The sequence below is a fragment of the Stomoxys calcitrans genome, chromosome 4 (assembly GCF_963082655.1).
Source record: "Stomoxys calcitrans chromosome 4, idStoCalc2.1, whole genome shotgun sequence".
Taxonomy (NCBI): domain Eukaryota; kingdom Metazoa; phylum Arthropoda; class Insecta; order Diptera; family Muscidae; genus Stomoxys; species Stomoxys calcitrans.
This window is the reverse complement of record NC_081555.1, coordinates 183,257,484-183,277,304: the sequence shown is the minus strand read 5'-3', so window position 1 is coordinate 183,277,304 and position 19,821 is coordinate 183,257,484. Positions and strand designations below refer to the sequence as shown.

The following is a 19,821-nucleotide window of genomic DNA, read 5'->3' as shown; positions in this document are numbered from 1 at the left end:
GATTAACCTTCACACCGAACAGCATTATATTTAAGGGAAGTAATTAAGATTTTGATATCAGCTAGAAGCAAACTGATTTAGCACAGTTCTAGACCGAGTCGCTGGTTGAAAATCATACATAATTCTCTTCAGAAAACATAATTTTCAAAAAAGCAATCAGCAAAATTTGATGGACGTAAAGACAAAGCCCAAGAGGGAGAGAGTGGAAAGTATGCAGAAAAAAAAGTTGCTCCATATTTAAAATTTTTCCCTATTTGTTGGATTTTAGTAATGAAAACGAGCCAGAGAAGCAAACGTTTATAATAAAGATGCTATCTTTAAATTTAGTTTCCTATTTTTTAATAGACACGGTCATCCGTTTCAAATGTCGATCTCTGATTGATTGATTATTATTTCACTATACAGATGACGGTCCAATTATTATATTTTGAAAAACTCCTTTTGTTAAACTTAGCATCTTGGCCTGAAAAGCTAAAACAATTTCTAATGCTAAGTCACACCCTTGTCTGTCCCAAAGAAAATTTCCTAACTTTCAACGATATTTTGACTTTTATTTCAGATATCTGTCTTTAAAAACAACATGCAAAGTATGGGATCCATTAACTTACCATTTATATAAAAAATCCTTAATATAAAGAAAAACATCTTTCACCAAAGGAAATGTTTGCTTGAAAAGTTGGAAAATTGATCATCTTTATATTGAGTTAGCTTATTCTGGGCTCGAATCTTTAAAATTGGCACAATTTTTTCAGTGCTTCTATATTCAAAATATGTTGCGGTTGTAGAAGACTTCGTGCTAATTTTCATTTAGAATTTTAAAATGATGAAATATTCTTAAAAATTATTTTTTTTTAAAAATTTCTATGACAAACTCTAGACTAAATTCTTTGGTCAACGTAGCGCACACCCAGAGAAAAGTTGATACCGCAATAACACAGCATTGTTTTCGATTTCAATATTTTAAGTGCAAAAATAAAAAAAAAACACTTCTGGCGTGATGACAAGAATACCAATGTGACGCCGTCAATTCGTAATAGTATAATTTGTCTGGTATTGAATTCATACCAAATGGTATTAAAAATCTTTGCCAATAACGGGAACAAAATAACACAATATGCGGCACTGGCAAAGTACCGTAATTTTTCTATCAGTGCAGAGGTAAGCATGTCCGCCTATGCCGCTGAAACCAGGATTCGAGTTCTGGTGAGAACATGAGAAAACATTTTTTGTGGTAGTTCTCTTCTCCTAATGCTGGCGGTATTTGTGCGAAACTATGTCATTTGCAAAAATGGTTGTTTTTGTTGTAGCAGTGTGTTGTACACTGAGGGTGCAGCCCTTACCGATAAAAGACTCCATCGGGTCAATCCGGTACGTACAACCGACAGCCATGGGATTGTATGATATTTCATTCATGTAAAATTTTTCCCCAAAACGGTGTCGCACTGCGGCACGCTGTTAGGACTCGGCTATAAGAAGAAGGCCCCTTATCATTCAGCTTAAACTTGAATCGTTGATTTGTGAGAAGTTTGGCGCTGATCCTTAATGGAATGTTCATGGGGAAATTTGAAAAATTTGCAATTTACAGAAGAAATTCGATGCAATTTTTATGTAAATTCAAAAAACATTAAGTTAACATCAATGAATATTTAATCTAAATAAACTTTGAGTCAAATATTATATATAATGGTCTTTCGAGTTTGGCAGAAATATCTCACGGCCCACGTTTTTTTTTTGAAACAACATATCTTAAAGCGTATTTGCGTTAGACAACAAGCAAACAAAACCGATCGATAGAAATAGCAGAGAACAAGCAACCACTTTGTCTCCACTCGTTTACGTGGGATAGTCTGAACGACACACACAGCTAACGGCAGCAAAATAAATAATAAAATAAAAAAAAAACAACAAGTAGAAGCAAAAAATTAACAAAAATTTTTGATAATAAATATTAGTTATCAACAAATTCAGTCGAGTCGAGCTGAATCGAAGCGAACAGAGTAAATAACAAAAATCATTAAGGCCCGTGAGTCCATGGCAATTAGTCGGTTTTGGTAGGCAAAAGTGTCAAGTCGTTGTGTCGGGGATAATAAAAGTGAGTGACCGGGTTTCAAGTCCGAGTGCGAAGTTTGGCACATGTAATCGGTTATCGTCAAGGGACCAGTCTATTATACCAGCCAGTGGCTTGGAGTTGTTTTGCTTGAACGCAAATCTATGTACATTGGCTTGGTATTTCAGAGATCAGTGACTCCGAGTGAGAGAGAACGACCAAAAATCAGTGATTAAGTGGCAGCGTAAAAGAAAAGTACTACGCGAATCCAAATCAAGTATGTCATATATGTGATTGAACAAGCGTGTTTTTAAGTCTTCTCGTTTGAGATCGGGCCATACGGCCATTTCCGATCATGTGTCTGTTTCCATGCCGTGCCACATCAAAAACCGCGCCAGTCTTAGTGTGAATTGCAATCAAATCCATCATGAATATTATCATTAGAATTCTTCAGCACAATGATTCGATGAATTTTTTGGTGCCAAAAAAGTTGATAAAGAAAAATTAAGTGGAAAACCAAATGTTTGCTTTAAATTCATGTCAATATGCTAAATTGTGGCCAATCAATCAACGAATTTCTTTTTCGAAAATCCAATAAATGACAGTAGCAGAAAAAAAGGAATATAATAGTAAAAACAATGAGTTCTTAATAGCAGTCATAAACGTGTAAATTTGTTTTATCATTGTGCTCGAGGAGTTGTTGGGAGACATTGCCGTCATAGGCCTGCCTGCCTGCCTGCCTGACTTATTATCGGTGTCCGATGGTTGCTTATACATTAACATTTTTATAAATATATGTAAATACAAACAAACAATCATGAATACCAATGAACAACACCAATGCGTAGAGTACAAGGAGGGCACTCTCTCACACTGCGGCATTAACAACATACACACACTCCCTCTTTCTTCCTCTGCCGCCTCTCTGTTCTTCGTACATAGATACATATGTGTATGACCGCCCCCACTCATATGGTGAGTGAGGGGTGATTTAAGCGAAAAAAAAAATTCCATTACCTGCGACAAACAAACAAGGCAGAAATACAGAATGGAAGGGGGATCGTTGATGTGGATCCCTGTTTTAGAATCAATTTGCTCGCACTCTTAGGCTAGTTTCCTTCCTTGCTACAAAGCGCATCGTGCTAACAAGCCTGATGCCGGCAAAGAGATGGCAGTGAAATATTAAAGAAAATTAAAACTGTAAATAATTGTCATAAAATAGATGTCTGATTAAGTTTATGACGTCTTAAATAATAAACTCAAATTAATTTCCTGATATTATATATGAATGAATAAAACAAACAATTCATTTAATTTGATTATAATTGCTATTGCTATTGTGATTTTCAAGTGAATCAAAATTAAATGAAATAAATTAGAAATTTTTAAAGGTTCCAAGTAAGGTGACAACCCATATGATCAAAAAAACAAAAATTAATTATCATTGTGAGAGGATTGTCTACAAGCAGAACAGTATCTGTGTATTTATAAAACGAACGAAAATCATAGAAATAAATTAAAAAAATAAAAAATCATAACCGCAGTGCCCCAATAGCAACAGCCTGTAATTAGAGTCAATTGACCACATCTCCTATTTTTGCGAAAATATACTGGTATGCTCATCGCATAATGTGCCCGTAAGTCATAAAAGCCTCTAACAGCTTAACAGATGTTTCAGATCCACGTCTGGTCTTGCAGATATTTAGAATGGATTACTCAAGACACAATGTATTTAAAGTATTAACAACGTAGCGCCGAGGTTAGCATGTCCGCCTATGACGCTAAACGCCTTCTGGCGAGAACATCAGAATTCTGGCGAGAACATCAGAAGAACATTCGAATTCTGGCGAGAACATCAGAAGAATGTTTAGCTATGCGGCACGCCGTTCGGCCTCGGCTGTAAAAAGGAGGCCTCTTATCATTGAGCTACAACTTGAATTGGACTGCACTCATTGATATATGAGAAGTTTGCCCCTGTTCCTTAATGGAATGTTGCAACAACGTTTACAATAAGAAGACTAAATATATGAAACGTGCTAAATTCGGCCGGGCCAAATCTTGGGCGCCCGACGCCATGGATTAACACAAAGAAACTTAGTTGTTGTTGTTGTCGTAACCACATTTTCATGTGGAGCTAGCTCGTTCCAGTCAAAAGGACCGATCGCCGCGGGAACAGGGTGGCCATTGGTTATTAAAAGGCGCCAATAGCCGGTGCCACCCGACCTCTAACTAAGACTTTCCGACTGTCGTTGCAGCTACGCCCGGTAGCTCACAGCTAAGCTTTCCGTGACAGCAATTAACAACTCACAGATCGGACCTCAATGTTCCAGCTTGAGTGGTGCTCACAGCTATCCCGTAACGGGTAAAAAAAGAAACTTAGTTGAATAGCACATGCGTACTTAATGTACAATATTTCTGCCCAATCACCCAAAAATTTGGGCTTCTTGGGGCCGTAGAAGACTAATCGGGAGATCAGTGGGCGCGGTTTAAATGGGCTATATCAGGTTATAGACCGATTTGGACCTTACATACCACGGATGTAGGAAATCATAACAGAACACTTCATTAAAAATCTCAGTTAAATGGAACAACAGTTGCGGCTTTCTGCCAATTAAGTTTAGAGCTGGCAATCCATGGATATTCACTCCATTCGATAGTTTCGATATTTTTCTTCATAACTGTCGATAGTATCGAGAAATTTTTTTATAAAATATGAATATTTTCAAAGAAAACACGCGAAAACGAGTAAATTTGACCGGCCCGAGTTTTGAATGCCCACTACGTTCTTGGATAACTGTACAACAGCTAATCACCTATACCCGAGCTATATTTGAGTAAAGACTATAAACATGTTTGGTCTGGGAACCCTAAACCCTTTTGGGCGTTTGGGTCCTTCTGACCTATTACAGTCACCTGAAGTTGGGACTTCCCACATAAGCTCAGTTAACATGATGATTATTATTAAGAAAGTAAAAATTGTCTTAATTTTAAAAATAATTTTGATCAAACAAGTAAAAGCTTGTTAAGTTCGGCCGGGACGAATTCTATTTACCCTCCACCGCGGGCCGTATTTTTCTAGTTCTTTTCCCAGTATCTCTTTTAAGGCAAACATATGATAAAAGAAAAAATTGCTATGATATTGGAGCATTATAAACTTATGGTCCGATGGTCCAGACCATAATTGAACTGAACGTTGAAGACCAAAAGTCGTTGCATAAAATTTCAGCCAATTTGAATAAAAATTGCTCCCTTTAGGGGCTTAAGAAGTAAAATATGGACATCGGTTTATAAGGAAGCTGTATCAGGCTATAGACCGATTCAGACCATAATTGACACGTATGCTGAAGGTTATGAGAGAAGTAGTTGCACAAAATTTCAGATCGGATAATAATTGCGACCTCTAGAGGTTTAAAAGTCAAGATCCCAGATCGGTTTATATAGCAGCTATATCAGGTTATGAACATTTTGACACAACTGCTGGAAGTCATAACAAAACACTTCTTGCAAAATTTCAGCCAAATCGAATAAGAATTGCGCTCTATAGTGGCTTAAGAAGTCAAGATTCAAGATCAGTTATATGGCAACTATATCAGGTTATGGACCGATTTGAACCATCCTAAGCACAGTTATTGGGTGTCATAACAAAAAAACTCATGCAAAATTTCAGTCAAATCGGATAGGAATTGCGCCCTCTAGAGGCTCAAGAAGTCAAGACCCCAGATCGGTTTATATAACAGCTATGTCAGGTTTTGGACCGATTTGAACCACACTTAGCACTGTTATGGGAAATCATAACAAAACACCTCATGCAAAATTTCAGCCAAATCGGGTGCGAATTGCGACTTCTAGTGGCTCAAGAAGTCAAGATCCAAGATCGGTTTATATGGCGTCTATATCAAAACATGGATCGATATGGCCCATTTACAATCCCAACCGATCTACACTATTAAAAAGTATTCTTGCAAAATTTAAAGCGGCTAGCTCCTTCGAAAGTTAACGTGCTTTCGACAAACAGACGGACGGACATGGCTAGATCGACTTAAAATGTCATGATGATCAAGAATATATATACTTTATGGGGTCTCAGAGGATATTTCGAGGAGTTACAAACAGAATGACGAAATTAGTATACCCGAAATGGAGGGTATACAATGGATAGATTCCAACAAAAATTACATTTAACCGATATTATTGATAGTGTTAAAAACTATCGATATTAACACAAAAATCAAACTCTTGATAGTGCCATCGGTAGTTTGCCAGCTCTACTCAAGATCTCAAATCGGGATTGGGGCTACACTTGTCACGGAAGTCATGCAACAACACAAAAACTGTCGTTTCTTTGGCCCGGAAAATTCTAAGCTATCTTTACTCCCTGAAAAGTTTGTGTACTTTCAACAAACAGACAGACGGACATGGACAAAACGCTTCCGAAAGTTCTAATTTTACATTTAATCTATTATTTAACATTATTTTAAAACTTATTGGAGGAAGCGGACCAAAATAGCCCACCTTCAACCTGGACGGCGGCAAATGTCAATAGGCATTTGAATCGAACAAAAGTCACAAACAAATAGGAACCCTATATATTTATAGTGCCTAAAGCGATTTATCTCTGTCAAAATTAAGTAGCTGTTTACAATTTGCTCTATCAGAGAGACGAATTTAAACGTTTTTTTTTTTTCTAAGTACTAAATTCAGTCAATTTAGCCAAAGTTGCATAAGTTTACCCAAATTGCTTGCAGCTAATTTTAGAATGTCTTTTATCGCACGCGATATGTGGCACATGTCGCGAGTATTTTTCGTATTTGTATGTCGATAAAGGGCAATACACCTGCATTGGTCCTATCGTCCATTTTAATCGATGGATGTGTTAGTATGTGTTAAGAGAACCCAAAGTCCTTATCTAAATTCTTCAAAAATGACCAGCCAAAGGTGGTTATGTTTTGTCAAACGTTCTTTGTGTTTTTTTTTTTATTTGAATTGTGCGAAGATCTTTTGTTCCAATGAATTTATGACTTAATTGAGGTACAATTTCATTGAGATCGTGAACCCCAGCGTAGAGGTCCCAAATTAATTTATTGTCAAAGTAATTAGAGAAGCTTTTATTAGACTGTCGGCATATGTTAAAGGCGCTTTCAGTCACATTTTCCTCAATGAGAGGTGTTTGCATGCACGTTAATTGTCAGTTAATTGGTAGTGGTGGTTATTAGCATTTAACAAAGGATCTGGAAATTTGTAATTGGTATTAGTTGGACATGCAATTGAACGCAATGGCTTTATTGGTAACCACACTAAAATGTTTTCTTCTTTGGATTAGAATACCTGACATTAATGAACATAAACTATTAAGAAACTAGAATGTATTACTTTTAAGATTTACAAAAAATTTGCACGTAATTATTTGTTTTTTCTTTATTATTAATTTTTATTTACATTTAACATGGCAGAAAGCTTTGCATAAAGTTTTGTGGTTTTTAGGAGTAACTTCAACATATTTCAAATCTGTCACAATTTAATAAGTAAAAGCATGTTAACTTCAACTAAGCCGAATCGTATATACCCTTCACAATGCTTTGCAATTGTCAAGTTCTTTGTCGGTTTGTCGTTAAAGGCAGAAACAAAAGACGAATAAAAGGAGGTCCTTTCAAGAAATCTCTATGGATATGTTTGATATTTCAATAAGAATTGCTCCTGTAGGTGCTCAAGAAATAAAATCTAGAGATTGATTTATCATGTTTTAGATGGGGAGAAGTTTTTACATGGCATAGTACTTCACAAATTTCGCCAGTATTAAAAAGGGATAACCACCAATGGAATTTTTTTTTTTTTTATCTTGCCAGGATTCGAATTTAGGCGTTCAGCGTCATAGGCGGACATGTTAACCTCTGAGCTACGGTGGCCTGATATGTTGAGGTGTTACAATCGGAAAGACGAAGTTAAGTAAATCCACATCCTGTGGTGGAGGGTCTCGAAATATGAATATTTGTTTTTCTGGTTACCTTACGGCCTATGTGAAATGTTTATTTGCTTGCTTGGCATAAATCTGATGGCAAAAAATTTACGTAGGTGAAGAAAACCATATATCATTGTACCCGAGAAGTTAAGAAATAATTCATGTTTCCTAGAACCTTGGAATTTTGTACAAAACGTTAAAAAATTAAAAAAAAAACGATGTTTCGAAATAATTTTTTTCGGTGAGAAAATCCAAGAGGCTTCATTCCAAATAGTTAAAGGCAGTACGTATCAACTACTAGTTTAATTTCGATTTGTCTTCTCCAGCTAATTTTTACATTTTCCATCAAAGGAAGGGCTATACATATATCTGTATGTTAGGGTTGTTAGGTTAGGTTGTTAGGTTAGGGTTGTATTAATGCCGGGAGTGGCAAAACGGCCATATACCGGATATTGCTTCCATGTCAACCCATTTGCTTTTTGAGCTTCAATTTTCATCCGATTGGCTTAAATTTTGTCAGTAAATTATATATTTACCCCACGTCTATATCTATTCCTACTTATTAAGCACTATTCGTAAACATTAACATCGGTATTCACAAAACTTAATTGAGATTTGAAATGGGTTTGTTTGACAGATTTCCTTTATGAAACTGTTAAATAAACCTTTTAAATCTCCATTAAGTTTTGTGAATGCGGCCGTAATTCTTTTCTACATAGTTGTGTTTTCACTGAGTTTATTATGAATTCAGGAAAATTTTGAAAAAATTTAACATGTTGTCCATAGTATTGTACATATCTCAGATCTGACTCATATCGTCATCCCTTTTGTTCAAACATTCAAAACGAGTGGTTTCGACAAATGTAAAATTATATTTAACTTAATATTCCGCAAATAATTCATTACTTTTATTCATCTGTACCACATCATGTTAAGTTATTACAGTTTTTAAATATATGTTATTTTGGTGTAGACATAAATAAATGGCTGATGAATAAATCGTCTTATTTCATGAAATGAAAATGGAATTACGTATGTGTGGTGTTAATTAGAGAGACTTTGATAGACTCAGCTCCTCAGCACATGAATTAATATTTGATATAATGGTAATGCGAGCGACAATTGTATCTATGTTTTCATCAACGATACCAATTCAATCCCTATTTATTCAATGTTGTCTGTCCGTCTATCCTTTGTTGTTAGTTTCACAATTGAAGGAAATCCAGAATTTTTGTAGCGTCATTAAGAGCTTAAAGTCATAGTCTAAATCAGTCTAGTCTATGCGAAATATTATAGAAATTTCTTGCTCATTAATAAGCATGACATCTCTTTCTCTGTGCAGTAGTTTTAAACGGGCCTTTAATCAATAGGACGGCAGCCAAGCTCTTGAAAGAGTGCGTCAGAGATTAATTAACATTATGGTTTGCTGACTATCCAAAATAGAAGATTTGCGTAGTCCCTTTTACCATACCGAATAAATAAAAAATCATCTTCTCATTTCTACCACGCCGACACATGTTCCTTAGGGTAAGCACTCTTCGTTTCGTTTAAACAAAAAAATAATACAACAAAAGACAATACTAAACCTCATGGTCTCATAAAATACACTCTATTTAATCGCCATTTGACGTCATTTACGTTTTGAATTTGTTAAATAAAAGCAAAGTTCCCATTCAATTGAAATTAACATTCAGTAAATGTTGATCAGTCAATCCAGAGATCCCCACTTTAATAAGCTGTCTCTCTCTCTCTCTGTCGCCAAGTGTTTGAATGACAATACTATCGATAACCACACATAGTCTTGGGGACAAGACATTCGATCTCAAACAAGGAAGAAAGTCAAGTAAATTTAAGATTGTGATAAAACTCTTATCAGTTATAAACTTAGCAATGTGTTTGCATATATCATAGCAGGCACGCTAGATTTGGATGAAGACATAAAGACACAACGACATGAAAAACATTTTAATTTGAAAATAATAAATCATTCGCCAACTTGTGAGGAATATTTTCCATAAAGAGAAAAAAAGTTTAATTACTTATGGTACTCAAACGATTGATAGAATATAGGGTTCATAAATAAGTTTGGCAAAATGACATTAGAAACAAGTAAAAAAGTAACTTTTTTTGTAACGAAAAGGGGTCATTTTTAGTCTATACGGTCATATGTGGTAGTTAAGTGTTTCCCAAACATTCCATTGTGGAACAAATTAGAGGGAAACTAAATTCTCACAATATCAATTGAGTGCTGCCCGATTCAAATTTAAACTCGATGACCTCCTGTTTTATGCCGAGTCCGAACGGCGTGTCGCTGAAAAGTGAGATCTCTTTATTAAAAAGTTGTACATGGCTGAAATACTCACAAATGTTGCCAGCATTTGGTAAGGGGGTAGGTTAGGTAAGAGTGGCAGTCCTTTACAGACTCACTTAGACAATTTTCGGTCCATTGTGATAACACAGTAGCGACAGACCAAGGCTTATGGCGTGAATTGAACCTACGACCCCTGTACTGGTAATTCAAGCACGCTACCAACTCGGCTACCGTGGCGTGAGGGGATAACCACCACTGAAAAATGTTTTCAGGTATTCTCGCCGGCAAGATTTAAACCCAGGCATTTGGGCACGATAGGCGGGCTTGCTAACCTATGCACCACGGTGGCTCAAGTCATATAAAAAATACAAAAAAGGTAGTGTAAAGGCCTAAACAGATGGGAGCGTTTCGTTAAAAAATGAAGCTCTGCAAGCCAATGTCAATGTCAATGTCAAAGGAACTTGCAAAAGTAAACAAATTTAAACTTTGACGACTAAAAACACTACTTCACAGTTGACAGCATAGAATGACGCTCGCTTTCAATCGTCAAAGTTAATATTTGTTACTTTTTCTGCGTTGATTTTGTAGGATTTATGTGCAGAGTTGCATTTGTGCAACACGACAATCAAAAACAAAGCTCAACGGGCACATTCTGTTTTGGACATAAACGGTTTTGGGATTTTTGATCAAATTAAGACAAAATTTAGAAAAAATTTAAAAATTTTCAACAAAAGTAAAAAATAAATATTTTTCTTATTTTTTTAAGCTTTTTACAACAACTAAAAACCATTTTCCTAATTTGTAACAACCATTTAGCAAACGCAACAAGATGCTAAAAAGGTTTAAGAAATTTTGTGTTCGAAGTTTCGAGGTGCAAAAAATTTGTGACTTTCTGCAAACCTATTTTCACCTAACCCTTGACGCGATATGATTGAAACATTTCTTTCGTCCACTTTATGCTATTCCAAACTGCACTAGAATGTCTCTTACCAAACTCGAAGTAAATTTTTTCTAAAACAGCTCTATTTTTAATGTATTTTTCTACCCAATGAGTTAAAGAACGCCGGACGATACTTCTCTCATGTCTATGAGAGCAGTCTGATTCAAGATTTTAGCTCATTGATAAGGGAACTCCTTGTTAGAGCCGTGTCTGAACTCGGCTTAAGATAGCTCCAATAGATCCTATTTTACATAAGATTGTTCATAAACCAGGACCAGGAATTAACGAAATACTTTCAAAATAAGAAATGGTTAATGCTAATGCCGATAGGTTATGCTAACTTCACCTTATTCGCTGAACAATTTTTATACCCTCCACCATAAGATGGGGGGTATACTAATTTCGTCATTCTGTTTGTAACTACTCGAAATATTCGTCTGAGACCCCATAAAGTATATATATTCTTGATCGTCGTGAAATTTTATGTCGATCTAGCCATGTCCGTCCGTCTGTCCGTCCGTCCGTCCGTCTGTCTGTCGAAAGCACGCTAACTTCCGAAGGAGTAAAGCTAGCCGCTTGAAATTTTGCACAAATACTTTTTATTAGTGTAGGTCGGTTGGTATTGTAAATGGGCCATATCGGTTCATGTTTTGATATATATAGCTGCCATATAAACCGATCTTGGGTCTTGACTTCTTGAGCCGCTAGAGTGCGCAATTCTTATCCGATTGGAACGAAATTTTGCACGACGTGTTTTGCTATGATATCCAACAACTGTGCCAAGTATGGTTCAAATCTGTCCATAGCCTGATATAGCTGCCATATAAACCGATCATGGGTCTTGACTTCTTGAGCCTCTAGCATGCGCAATTCTTATTCGATCAGAATGAAATTTTGCATGACGTGTTTTGTTATGATATCCAACAAACTCTGCCAAGTATGGTTCAAATCGGTCCATAACCTGATATAGCTGCCATATAAACCGATCTTGGGTCTTGACTTCTTGAGCCTCTAGAGGGCGCAATTCTTATTCGAATGAAATGGAATTTCGCATGACGTGTTTTGTTATGATACTCAACAACTGTGCCAAGTATGGTTTAAATCGGTCCATAACCTGATATAGCTGCCATATAAACCGATCTTGCGTCTTGACTTCTTGAGCCTCTAGAGGGCACAATTCTTATCCGATTTGAATGAATTTTTGCACGAAGTATTTCGTTATGATATCCAACAACTGTGCCAAGTATGGTTTTTTTAATTTGTTGTTGTTTTGTTTCTTTAAAATATTTTATTATATTATTTAAATATTATACTACGTTAATATATGCCTCAGATAGTGAATCAGTTTATGGATGGTTTGAGTAAAAGCCAGAAGTAGGACAACTTTTACAAGACATTGCCTTCGATAAGGAGTGCAGTGCTTTTGTCTCTCGATAAGTGAAAGCATACCCAGATGTAAATGTTTTGATATCTGATAAAATCGGTCCATAACCTGATATAGCTTTCATATAAACAGATCTGGGGATTTGACTTCTTGAGCTTCTAGGGGGCGCAATTCCTATCCGATTTGGCTGAAATTTTGCATGACGTATTTTATTTTTACTTTCAACAACTGTGTCAAATAAGGTTCAAATTGGTTCATAACCTGATATAGCTGCCATATAAACTGATCTGGGATCTTGACTTCTTGGCCCCTAGAGGTCGCAATTATTATCCGATATGCCCGAAATTTTGTACGACGGATTCTCTCATGACCATCAACAAACGTGTTTATTATGGTCTGAATCGGTCTATAGTCCGATACAGTTCCCATATAAATCGTTCTCTCTATTTTATTTCGTGAGCTCCAATGGGCGCAATTCTTATACGAATTGGCTGAAATTTTACACAGGTCTCCAACATATAATTTAATTGTGGTCCGAACCGGACCATATCTTGATATCGTTTTAATAGCAGAGCAACTCTTTTCTTATATCCTTTTTTGCCTAAGAAGAGATGCCGGGAAAAGAACTCGACAAATGCGATCCATGGTGGAGGGTATATAAGATTCGGCCCGGCCGAACTTAGCACGCTTTTACTTGTTTTTATTTTAAGTCAGGAAATTTTATAATTTTATTACTCCGTTTATTAAACCTCAAAACGTTTATCATTCCATCCGTCTGTCAATAGCACGCTTTCCTCCAAACGAAGAAGCTAGCCCTTGAAATAGCACAAATACTTCTTTTTATAGTAAGTCGGTTGGAATTTGGCAATATTTAAATATAGCTTGAGCCCCCAAAGAGTTAATCGATTTGGTTGCAATTGAGATTAGCTTTTGCACATATAACAATTTTCAGAGAACTACATACAGGACTGTTCTGGATTTCGAATCAGCAATACGCAAAAATTAGTTTTGTCTATATTATTTAAAATTTAAAATCACTTGAGTTTCCTCTTACTATATAGAGGTTGGAATAGGTTCTGCATTCAAACACCGTCGTTGAAGGTTTACAAGAAATAAGGCAAATAAATTCTTTCGTTTTACGTTTTCGAAAACCGGAACAGGGCTGATAGCCTTAAAATAAAGAGATACGATATAGTCATAATTTTTTTGGAGTACTTGCGACATTTTTAGTCTACAATACAATCAACTTTTTGCTATAACAGAAAATGTTTGCTGTTTTAGCAAAAAATTGCTTCCGCCCCTTTTTTAGCAGATTTTCTGCTGTTATAACAAACATTTTGACTGTTTTTACTAAGAAATTTCTCTGGGTGTTTAAGCTTCTACAGTGTTTTTGTGATTTTTTTCAATCATTCCAGTTCGAGTTCCATGTATGGACCAGGGTTGAAATGATAGATATTAAAACAGTATAATACAACAAAAAATTAAGAGAGAAAAACAAGGTGATCGGGACACTCATAACAATTTATGGAAGTAGATTTAAATAGGTGCTTAGCATAAATAAAAATCGGCAAACCAAAAAAACATATTTTTTCCAATCTGTCCGAATTGTCTTGATATTACTCAATCCCACGCACAGCATGGATGGGCAAAACCAGAAATAAGAATGTTTTAATCGTCTGAGTGTAAAGTTTTAAAATTACTTTTGTGACCTATTCAACGAAAGCTATTGATAAGCTATAACCTGCAATGGATATCTCTATCGATTACGCAGAATTTAAAATGTGCGCCAACCACATCACCACTTAGTACAACGATCCATTTTCTTATCATTCGGAGCGATGATTAATTACTTTATTGCTTTGGTTAATCGAAAGGCGGCGTGTGGCTCGAAACAATGTCATGTAGGGAGAATGTGGTCTTTGTGTACAACAATTTGTAAAATTATCATCGATTATATTTTGTAATGATTTAGTTATTCACTTTGCTTTACAGACTTCCCTGCCATCCAGCGAGTAATGCGAACGCGTATTGGTCTACAGCAAAATGGGAGGTGATGACAAACTGAATAAGACCATTTCGAGGGATATGGAAACCAAGAATGGCACAAATAATTTGACAAAACTTATAATTCCGGACAGCACACAAAAATATCAGGTGCAACCAGTGCAACAGATTAATCCCGCCAAGAAGAAGAAAAAGAAGAGACGCGATAAAAGTGACGTGGGCGATAACTTTGTGGCACCCGATGGAGGTTGGGGTTGGTTGGTGGCCATAGCCAGTGGTGTTAATATTGTAAGTGTTGATGAAGATTGTGATCGTTTGGTTGCTTGACCCCAAAAATACTTTGTTGACGATATTTTTTTTGATTCGCAGCTGGTAACATTTGCCATGGCTCAACAATTTGGCATTATATTCCGACAACACATGAACAATTTGGGAATTTCCAGTTCGCAGCTAACAACCATCATTAATACCCAAGTCGCTGTATCTGCAATAACAGGTAATAAACAAATAAACGAACGGTTAAAAGAGATGTAGGAAAAAATCAAATTAATTTTACGAAAATCATGCCCGCATTGCAAACCAATCACAGAGTATTTTGTAAAGTTGACGCTCCACCACCAAGGTGACCTTTATAGTCTATGTTATATTTATTATGCAATTAACTCTTTAGTTAATTTTGTCTAGATACAAAAAACGTCATATTAAACAGTTTGACCATTAAAATGGAGATTTTTGTGAAGAGTTTATTAAACTTGGTATACGAAATCTTTATTTTAAATTAAAACCAGTTTTATCGACTATATATGAATAATTGCAAAAACCACGCATATACAACACTGTTTGTAGATCATAAGAATGCCTTTTCTTAATGCAAAAGAAGTTGTTGTCTTACAACTAACAAAGAATTTTTTCTTATCTAGTTTTATCACCTGTACCACAGTAGTGGTGTAGGGTATAAAAGTCAATTTGTGTTTGTTTGTTAGTCTGTGCCGTATAGACTCAAAAACGGCTGAATCGATTTTCTTGAAATTTTCAAATATGATGCATAATGATTCCGTGGTGAAAAAAGGGTACTACATTTTTTGATATCTGAAGGGGGACCGGACCCTCCCTTTACCATAATTTTCAGAATCGCCAGATCTCGGAGATGGATGGTGCGATTTAGGCGAAATTTTGTGTGATCTCTTATAGTAACTCAAAAACAAAAATTTGGTATCCAAATTTCGGATGGGGTACCTTGGGGGGGCCGCCCTACCCCCAATACCTACCAAATATATATATAGATCAATCACGACAATATGGGACTCAAATAAAAGGTATGTAAGATTAGAAAATGAATCTGTTATCCAATTGTCGGACCAAGTGTTTGGAAGTCCACTCCAACCCCCAAAATACCCCCAAATCGGACATATGTACCAACCATGGCAATATGGGACTCAAATGAAAGGTATTTGAGTGTCAAATATGAATCTGATATTCAAATGTGGGACCAAGTGTTTGGGGGGCTGCCCCTCCCCAAAAACACCCCCCAAAGAGGACAAATTTACGACCATAGCAATATGTGTCTCAAATGAAAGGTCTTTGGGAGTAAAGCACGAATCTAATATCAATATTCGGGAAAAGGTGACTATGGGATCACCCCAACACCCTAATACCACCGAAATAGGACGTATTTGCTTACAATTGCATTATGGGGCTCAAATAAGAGGTATTTTAGAATGGAATACGAATCTGATATATATTTTTAGGGTCAAGTTATTGATTGGCCACCCCATCCCCCAAGACACCACCCAAACCGGACATGTTTGCCGACTATGGAAATAAGGGGCTCAAATTGAAGGGATTTGGGGGAAGACCACGAATCTGAAATCAACATTCGGGACCAACTGTCTAGATGACGTCCCAACCCCATAGCAACCCACAAATAGGACTTATTTGCTCACCATGATAATTTGGGTCTTAAAGAGGGTAGAGCTCGATATTGATAGTTTCTAGGGCCCATATCAAAAGGGGTTTAAATGAAAAGTATTTGAGATTAGAGAATTAATTTATTATCCAGAATGGGGCCAATGGCAACTTTCTGATAGTCTACCAATTCTCCAAAACACCCTCCAAACAGCAATTATTTAATGACCATCGCAATATGGGACTCAAATATAGGTATTTGGGAGTAGAATATGAATCTGATATCAAAATGTGGGACCATGTATTTGGGACACCGCCCCCTTCTCAAAACACGCCCCAATGAATAAAAATGTACCGCGGATGGCAATATGTGGTTCAAATGGAATGTATTTGAGATTAGAAAATTAATTTGATAACCAATTTTGTGGACAAGTGAGTGGGAGATGCCCCATCCAATAAACTCCTCAATACTAATGGCAAATTTTAAATGGATGGTATTTGAGAGTAGAGCACGATGCTTATATTTTTTTCAGGGCCAAGTGTCTGGGGACCATCTCCCGCACGAAAACATCCTTAAATCGGACAAACATATTTACCGATATGGGGCTCAAATGATAGGTATTTGTGAGTAGAGCACGAAATTCATACCCACTTTCGGGACCCTAAGTTCACCAACCACCACCCTGGGGGCCTTCCACTCCCAGAATCCCCATGAGAATATCATATCTAACATCCAAACTTAAATGACATTAAACCCTCCGATCGAATTCGTAGACCAATAAAGCTCATATGGGATTCAGAAAAAGGCAACTAAATTGTTATACTGTTAGTCAAGCAACTTAAGGCGCAGCAGAGTGGGCCCGTTTCAGCTAGTAACATTATATTAATTACAGCTGTTATATGAGAATTTCTAGACATAAACCGACCCGAATATAACATAGGTATAGATTCGATGTATTTAATTAGTTCCTTAAAAAATTAACCGAAAACTTGAAAAATTCAATCAGGTTTTAATTGGAGCAATCAAAAATTTAATTCCAAATATCAATAATTTTTTAATTGAGTACGCAAAACTACATTGGTCTATTAATTTTGTGTATGAAACCGTTTATTATTTTTTTGTGTAGGGATAAATGATGTAAGATGATACTGATTGTATTTGAACCCTATACAATTTTTAATTTTTTTTATAGGGAGCATACATTTCATTTAATTTTCTTCTTTTCCTTTTTAGGCCTGCTGAATGGACCTCTTTTCCGAAGATTCACCTATAGACAGGTGGCTTTGGTGGGGTCTTTTTTGACTTTTATAGGACTTTTCGCCTGTGTCTTTGCCGAGTCTTTCCTTTTCTACGTTTTGTCGTTTTCCATATGTTATGGCAAGTTGAAAGTGCTAATTTAATAAACAAGATTTTATTTTTAATTTTCATTTCCTTGATTTCTGGTTTACAGGATTTGGCAGAGGTCTAACTGTTTCAGCTTCATCATTGGCTGTGAACACATTTTTCAAAGAGAGAAGGCGCACCGCGACCGCCTATCAGTTTGGCGTTGCCGGTCTTGGACCCATTGTCCTACCCTACTTAGCCACTTTCCTATTGCAAAGTTTTGGCGTAAGACACACAGTTCTTTGCTTTGCTGGTCTTTCTCTGAACACCATTGCCTGCTCGCTGGTCTATCAACCTGTTAGATGGCATGTCAAAAAGAAGGAAAATGATCCGGAATCCAGCAAGAAATTGACAAGCTTGGATGATGATGACGACATAATTACTCATCCGGTAGAACCGGAAACTCCAGTCTTGCCCCGGGCCAATGATGGTTGGTTTGGTTCCAAAACTTCCTTAAATAATCTTTCGTATCGAAATCGTCTGAGTACCTGGGAAAAACAGCAGCAGGATCAGAAGCTAAGCGCCAACGGAGAACAAGGTGTGGAGCTAAAACGCCTAAACAGTCATAACAACAATAATGACGGAGGTAGTAAGGTGCGCAGTTTCTCGTTGAGCCACAGTATTAAGGAGGAGGGGGACTATGAACATGAGAATGGTGATCACTATAATCAACAGATGCAACACAAGCCCGATGACAATTTGAAGAAACCCCCCAAAGACGAAGATGAGGATGACGAGGAAGAGGCTCGTAAGAAAATGTCCTTTTTAATGAAGATTGTGGTGTTCTTCGATTTGGATTTACTGCGCGACATCACATACCTCAATCTGGCTATGGGTCTGACATTGATCAATTTTGTCGAAATTAACTTTGCAATTCTCACACCATTTATTCTCTCTGACTTTGGTTTCGACAGTGCTCAGATAGCCATGGCCATGTCCTTGCTGGGATTTTGTGATTTGGTCGTACGCTTCCTAGTGCCGCTTATCACAGCCAAAATTAATCTGAGCAACGAGGCCTTCTTTGGCATTGGAATTATGGGCATGTGCATAGGACGTTTCATTTTGTCGTGCACCACCAACTTCTATGTAATGATTGGCTCGTTTGCCTGGATGGGATTGAATAAAGCCTTCCGCACAGTATTCTGGTCACTTATCATTCCAGGTTATGTGCCGCTTAAAAGGCTACCAGCTGCCGCAGGCCTACAGCTTCTGCTCTCTGGCCTCTTCTCCATGGCCTGTGGACCTCTAATTGGTAAGCTCTCATTCAAGCGGGAAATTTAGAATTTTCCTAATAGTTTAATTTTTTAGGACTGATACGAGATCAAACCAGCTATGCCTTCACGTTGAACTTCCTTAACATGCTGTGTGTGGTGGCCCTTTCACTGTGGCTGCTAGAATCCTTGATACGCAAGTATCGCACCAAGTCAAAGCCAGTCACCGATGAGCCCAACTGATAGAACTCTTTGACGCTGCAATCGTTGCCCCTTTTGCCAAAAGTCTTACCTTCAAGCCCCAATTGTAGTTAGTTAATGTTAATTATAGTTCTTTGTTGGCTATGTAAATATGTAGTTAGTTTTACACAAATCTGTACATTTTAGTGCATTTATTTTTATAAAAAGGAAAACACAACAATTGTTATTTAATTGCAAAACTCACTTGCGATTCGCCTTCTCAGAAATGTTACCGGGCGAATGAAGAAAATTTCATTTTCCATTTCGAGTATTATTTTGGACGCCTAAAGTTGGACATCCCGAAGAGAAGTGACTGTTTCTTCTCAGATTTAGGTGCCAAATCTAAACTGCCATAATGCTACCTGACCAAGACTTGTTTACCAATACGATATGTATTTGGGCTCGTAATAAAATAAGAAATTAGTAAAAGATTTCCATG

At 36.7% G+C, this 19,821-nt stretch overlaps 1 protein-coding gene across 2 annotated transcripts; it reads left to right on the top strand.

The window, feature by feature from the left end:
* The first annotated feature begins 2,013 nt into the window (after positions 1-2,013).
* LOC106095899 (monocarboxylate transporter 9) lies at positions 2,014-19,813 on the top strand. 2 transcript variants are annotated; one of them, XM_013263339.2, is made up of 6 exons: positions 2,014-2,092; positions 14,631-14,930; positions 15,012-15,138; positions 17,782-17,925; positions 17,999-19,183; positions 19,240-19,813. In XM_013263339.2, exons 2-6 carry the CDS (start codon positions 14,682-14,684, stop codon positions 19,383-19,385), a joined length of 1,851 nt encoding a protein of 616 aa, XP_013118793.2. In that variant the 5' UTR covers positions 2,014-2,092; positions 14,631-14,681; the 3' UTR covers positions 19,386-19,813. The 2 variants fall into 2 exon arrangements, with proteins under 2 accessions (XP_013118793.2, XP_013118792.2); XM_013263338.2 differs by having other exon boundaries at positions 2,015-2,324.
* Positions 19,814-19,821: the final 8 nt, after the last annotated feature.